The sequence below is a fragment of the Branchiostoma belcheri genome, unplaced genomic scaffold (assembly GCF_001625305.1).
Source record: "Branchiostoma belcheri isolate BF01 breed outbred unplaced genomic scaffold, Haploidv18h27 scaffold258, whole genome shotgun sequence".
In the NCBI taxonomy this organism is placed as follows: Eukaryota; Metazoa; Chordata; class Leptocardii; order Amphioxiformes; family Branchiostomatidae; genus Branchiostoma; species Branchiostoma belcheri.
The window spans coordinates 27,827-34,617 of NW_017803863.1; the positions used below are offsets into that span (position 1 = coordinate 27,827).

At 40.5% G+C, this 6,791-nt stretch overlaps 2 protein-coding genes across 2 annotated transcripts in view; both read right to left on the reverse strand.

Moving 5' to 3' along the window:
• LOC109471758 (prolyl 4-hydroxylase subunit alpha-3-like) overlaps positions 1–5,728 on the reverse strand; it is an 11,690-nt gene extending 5,962 nt beyond the window's left edge. The window contains exon 1 of the mRNA XM_019771114.1: positions 5,672–5,728. The gene's annotated coding sequence lies outside the window, so the exon portion shown is untranslated. The remainder of the gene's footprint in view (positions 1–5,671) is intronic.
• Positions 5,729–6,349: 621 nt separating this feature from the next.
• The window catches only part of LOC109471749 (prolyl 4-hydroxylase subunit alpha-1-like), an 8,429-nt gene continuing 7,987 nt past the window's right edge, over positions 6,350–6,791 (reverse strand). The window contains exon 7 of the mRNA XM_019771100.1: positions 6,350–6,355. Coding sequence (XP_019626659.1) covers positions 6,350–6,355 — 6 coding nt within the window. The remainder of the gene's footprint in view (positions 6,356–6,791) is intronic.

Consider the following 6,791-nt stretch of genomic DNA (forward strand, 5'->3'; position numbering starts at 1 on the left):
AATCAACAGTAATATGCCTCTCACCGCGCCTCATAAAGATCTCGGCCAAAACATATCGTGGTGCGAACGTCACAGCAAATGGTAGCGGTTTGAATGTATTTCTTCAAATCAAGGTGTACATTTCCTAAACAAGTCATCGAAACGTAGAAAACAGTTGAAGACCAGGCTGATATAGAATGTGCGTCAAAAGTACACTTGACATGACAGCTGTGAACTGCATAAGTAGCAGTCCTTCCGCGCTTCATAAATTAACTTAGCCAAAACTGGCCGACGTTACCAAACATCCACACCCTGTAGAATTATGGATAAAAGTACGTATGAACTCACCTTTTTATGTCTGTATCCCTGGTTGGGAGAAGGCAAAGGGGCTACGTATCTCCACGCCCACCGGCCTGGGCAACTGTAGGGAAACAGCGGTGATTAGAATCGTGTCAACTGTCATTATAGGAAAGAAAAATATAGATAAGAAAAGATAAGAAAAAATATCTCAACTTAGCGAACATACGTCACAGGTCCTCCATTACAAAACTAAGAATCAGTTGTCACAAATTACGAATTGAATCAGGAAGACATAACCGCACTCCTCTAGAACAAAGAACCTGTCAATTCTGTAGTTTAGGCCAAATAGAAGATGAAATACATTTCACCATAGATTGCCCCTTGTATAGTAGAGATAGACTCATATTTTTTAGCCATGTATTAAGTATATTTTCCCACTTCAGATATTTGACTAGTAAAGAGAAATTTGTATTCCTTTTAACTTTTGATAAACCTACGCTAAGTAATCTCACAGCCGCATATATCCATACAATCACTACTAAGCGAGATGAAGCCGAAAAGAATAGAAATTAGACATTTATTTACGCTCTTATATGTTCCTTTGTATGTAATGTATATGTTTATGTTCATGTTCTGTACCCATGCGACCTGTACTTAGTTCTGTAGAACACAAATGTACAATAAAGGTCTTCATTATCATCGCGGGAATGTCTGCTAACAACTCGCCCCCTGGCCGTACTGGCTCGACTTTATTTTCCACAAACGAATCGAGACGGGATATGATGTTCCAAAACCAAAGGCAAAGTCAACTTTTGGGGCCATAGTGAAGGACAGACTAACAAAAAGGCCAGGCAGGAGGATTAGGAAAAAAATAGCCGAACAGGAAAGAGCAAATTTAGCGGAGAGAAAAAATACTAGGGCACAAAAGAACGGGGCTAGACGGGGCAATAAAAACACAAGAAAGCATGGGAAAGCGCATCAAAAAGGGAAAACCAGCTTTCAGAAACAATACAGCCACAGAAGGGCAGGAAATGACCAGTGAGGGGCGACCGTTACACCACAGGGGTAACTGGGACAAGATGGCACAGGAATGCAAGATGCGACACAAACAAAGGACCACCCGTGAAGTGACGCTTAGATAGGGATTCTCAGAAACTGAAACTCGGCTTTTCTAACCGGAGAAAAACGTTCTATCCGAAAAAGTTGGGGTACGGGAAAAGCAATAACGCCAAAAGCGCCACAAAATCAGCCGGACAAAGTGAACTATAAACTTAGCAAAGTTTGGAAAACAGGCCGAGAAAGCTAGCCGAAAATGCGGAACACGTGGGGACGCTTAGCAGATGGTCAAAGCTACGAACTATATGAAGTGTGTGGCAACTTTTAACGAAAATTCTAGCAATTACAGCAGCGTTCACAGGACAACAACTTGACGTACAATCCGGTATGGGAACCAGTGTAGAATTTAGGAGGAATCAGTGTAGTATTTCGGGGATCTCTGTAACGGTTTAGTTCTTGGTCTAACTTTACTTACGTCAAATTACGCGTCTATCTGATTTGCTAGTTAACCAAGTAAAACACAGAGCCGGGTCGATTTCGATTGTACGGGTTGCTGTATTGTGATCTGCTGTATATATACAAAGTCAATGGTCTAGTCTTAGAGTTACAGTGGTCTAGTTTCGGATCTAAGTTACTGGAGTGGAACCTACAAGGAATATGAACTACAGAGAGCTAATACAGAGTGTGTGTTACTAACCTGGGGTCCTGGTGTCGACTGAATCCTGACGCTGACTGCTCTCACCAGTCATTGGCTAAATGAGCATGTAAATGAGCGTCCTGCTTGTGGAAAAGGACGCGTGAAGAGAGCAAATGGTTTTAACGAGCTCTGATTGGTCAATTCCAGAAAAGTTTGAGCGTGGCCCGTGCGATACAAACAAGGAGACCCCGTGTGGTACAAACCGGGAATTCCCCGTGCACGTAGTGCACTGGTCAACGTAAACCTAGCGGGCGAGGATCGGCTTTCGTGTCCGGCCAAGTCCGGCATAAATTTCCCTTTCTTAATGCAAATCTGTCGTTTTTGTTTTCTTTGTGTCTTTCTAAAGGGTTGTGATAACCTACTCTACTCTGGTGGTATTTTCGTGCGCGCTCGCTAGTACGTAACGTCAAGGATATATATACACGGCGGCGATCTGGCACTGCGTTATTTCTACCGTAGCGGGTCTAAACAAGACGCAAGATTCCTATTTTGGGGTATAAAATGTTGTCACAGTGGTAATACACTATTTGAAACGGACCTATACGAAGTACCTTTCTTTGGCGACGCTAGGGAAAACAGCATCTCTCGATAAACAGAGATAAATACTTAGATCCTGAGGGGGTGCCTTAATTCCGACCTACCCCTAATTCCGTACTAGTTTGAAAAATCCTGGTTGCGGCGTTATGCATGGGAGCACGTGCCTGAAAATAACCACAAGAATGGACAAAGTTTTTGTGATGATGTCCGTAATCTCACAAAGTTTGTTTTAGTTCGTACACTCCGACAACAGACGAGTGAAAAATCTGTTTAAAGTCACTCTATGTAGTTTTTTGACAATACAAAAAGTATATTTTTTATTCTTTTCTTTACATAGTACATTGGCTTAACCCATTAGTATTCCAAAATTATACTCCACGGCAAAAAAATACAACATCCTTGCTCCTTAGAAGCTTAGAAAACTGTGAATGATCTTCTATTCAACCTCTGGCCAAACCACACATATGGTATTGTCCACTCCCAGTGGTTTGACCTACATCCCAGTGGGGTGTCAGTTGATAGCTTACCAGTTTCTGAAATACCTAATCGTTTACCAGATTTTTTATCTCTTTTGAAGGGATAATGACCATAGTTTATTCATGCCCAACAAAATACTCTAAGTTGATAATTATATTCCACCTCATGTGAAAGATATTAGTTTTTTCTAAGGAGGGTGTATCTTGTGACATCTGCCCCTGTCTATCAAGCCTGGCATGCCCGGGCCAATTAGCCACCCCAGGGGGCAACCCCTGTATGTTGTTGTTGTTGTTCTGAGCAAACCGGTGGCACCGGGAACTGAAGAAGGACTGTTTGAGCGGACAAAATATACGTAAAAAATGTGAAATAATGACACAAATGTGTTGAAAAGTGATAGTAACTGCTAATAACACCGAAATTTAGTATAATTAGAATATTTCAATTTTTTGCGCAAAAAAACTACATAGAGTGCCTTTAAATTCGACGCTTGTTCGTTACCGTTCCCTCAGAAGGGAGTTAGTCACGAAAAGGAACTTAGCCACGGAGGGAGTTTGGGCATTGGCCCGTCAATAATTAACTCGTTCCCCGGACAGTCTGCCTCGCCCAGCATGATCTCCTTCCCAGGATCGTCTGTGTGACGAACCCAGGCGCCAGAAGCCATCATGCGGCTGTATAATGTATTGCACAAAAGACTCACACACGCATATTCAATAGGGCGTATGTTCTTTAATAGGACGCTGTGTAGGAGCGTGTGGCGGTCTAAAGCCCCGCGGACACTTTTGTAATACTGGATGTTTCCCAGATCGGACAAGTGTAGGCCGTCAGGCGCAAAGTAGTTTGCAATTTGGGTTGCGTCTCCACAGACGTCTGTGGTCCCATACTGTGACCTTGGTGTAGTTCTGCACAAGTCCCTTCAGCGCCTCCGTGAATTTGTGAAGGCGCTGAGGAAAGTCAGACATGTTAGGTGGAATATGGAGACGCCAGATACCCGGGGAACCTTGGACGAGCGCCCGGTCTGCTTTCTGGTGGAGACCCACTGAGTGTACACGTAGCGTGTCTATTACATATGGCAATACCTATTAAAAAGCTCATCCTTATTTGGTAATACTTGCGTCAGATACCATTCTTTTCTAATAACTATACCTTACTCACGTACTTCCTAAATAATCAAACATAAATCCATACGAATGTGAGTTACAGCTCAGGGTGCACATTTCATCAGTCGTTGATGCATGCATCATATTAGCACCCTCAAAAACAAACAATACAACTTCCTACATACAATACGGTGTTAAAAGCACACACATTTTGACATACTAGTAGTACTAAAACAACAATCCGTTATAAGAAAAAATCCTTTTAAACAAGGTATATCAAAAGGGTTACAAATTTATACTATAATATAACTAGAGGTCCCCGATCTCATACCTTCGCCAAATGATGTTAATCTTTATGACTGACAAATTATAGATTATTCCCCCTGATTTAACAAATAGGGTGCTTATTTCCATTCTCATTTTCATGGATATCAATTTATCATATTCGCAATGTACAGTCTTATATTAACAAACAATGCCATTCTAGCATTTCCTAATAAATTATGCAAATGAGGTCCTAATTTGAATACATTATGTTTTCATAAGATAAAGATAAGTGTTCACCTTCAATTATCTTTCAAATACCACAAGTATGAAATTCCAGGCACTTATCATTACATAATTATAAAATTAATTATGCAAATTAGGTCTTCGTTTACATAATCAATATCTGCCTGTATTTCTCTAATTTCACGAGCTTCAATAGTCCTATCATGGAATGCAGCTGATTTATAGAATTTCCCCATAAATTATGCACATCACATAATTATATCAAGCATCACGTAAGCTACCTACATACCAACAATAACGACTATCTATCAACCGGTTCTTGAGTTATCCTCTTTTGAATACTTTCAAACATATAGCCCTGCAGTTCCAGAGCAAGCCGCTAGGGGGTCTAAACTCACATCACTTCTTCCCCAGCACAAGAGCTACCTACCATCTAAATTTCGTCACCCTAACATGTCTAGATCATGAGATATGAAAACCGGAAGTTTAGCTGCAGTACCATAACAAGCCGCTAGGGGGCCCCAAATCTAATCATTTTGAGGTCTCATCAAGACCTACCCACCTACCAAATATCAAGACAATCCATCAAGGCCTTCTCAAGTTATCGTGTTTACAGACACACAGACACACACACACATACACGAACGCCTCTGAAAACATAACCTTCTTGGCGAAGGTAATAATTATATTATTAAAATACGTCGCCGGTGTGTTTTTTAAACACCACCCTTGTTAATATTGTGATTGATTTCAAAGATGTCAGATGTAAATTAGCATGGTGCTTCAGACTCAACTATGTAAGTCGGCTTTTTGCTAATAAAGTCATTGTCAAAAGCAGCTATATTTTATTCTGTAGGCCTCCATACATCCATATCAAATAAATCAACAACATAATCAACGTTTATTATTCATCTATCCAATAGAATTGACCATAAAAAATACAGACGGGTATTTCATCGATTAGGTCATTCTTCAATAAGGTAAGAAACATTTTTCAAAAGCAGAAATCAAAAGATACCCTGAAGTAGTCCACGTGTGGCTCGTAGAATCCTCCCAGGCCGTAGTTCAAGACCTGAAACGCAGGAAAAAAACGAGATGTAACATTTTCAAAGCAAATGCATGTACATGGTCTGCTATTTTAATTCATACTCAAACACATTCAAATACATTGTACTACTAGTATATGGTAACAGGAGCAGAGCAGACCATGAAATTGCAACATTATGTAACCCAACACCAGTCACTATGGTGACAGACGTCAACAAATCATGTCATTGGTCAGGTCATAGGTCACTGTTTGGAGAAGAAAAGGAGACAGCAAGGAAAAACCTTTCCTACATAATTACTTTCGACAAGAGCAAAGATTCTACCAGTCCAAGGCACCTGGAAAAACTGTGATTATCGGTGACACAATGATCAAAGATCTGAAGCCCAACAACAACAGGGTTGCCAAAGAATTCATACGAATTTTACGGAATCCATATGGATTTTAGGAATACGTACGATCCATTACCAGAAACATACGAATTTTACGGAATACATACGATCCATTAACAGGAACATACGAATTTTACGGAATACGTACATACGATCCATTACCAGAAACATACGAATTTTACGGAATACATACGATCCATTACTTGGAAACATACGATCCTTACTAATTTTGTATGTATTTCGTAAAATTTGTATGTTTCTAATTCTGGTAATGGATCGTATGCATTTCGTTAAATGCGTATTAATTCCGTAAAATTCGTATGAATTCTTTGGCACCTTCGAACAAGACATCTAAGAACAGGAGTGTAAACGCGGAGCCCATATTGAACAATTGTTTTCTCCAGCCCGCAGAATTGTTTCATCTGAGAACCCACATACTGCAAACATACAGGTCGGTACCAGTTCAGGCGGTTACCGACAAAACCCACGACTTGACAACAACACCCCCCCCCCTTTAGAACGCATAATCAATGTGAAAATTCTGTGATATCTCAATACCTAGTGACAGGTGGTTAGGTGTCCCACAGGGTACAAAACTAGGACCTGTACTGTTTTACTATATACTTATGATACCATGGGTATGTTTTCTTGCATGATAGATTGAAATATGTTGACGATTTGACGGTTACGCGTGAACAAGG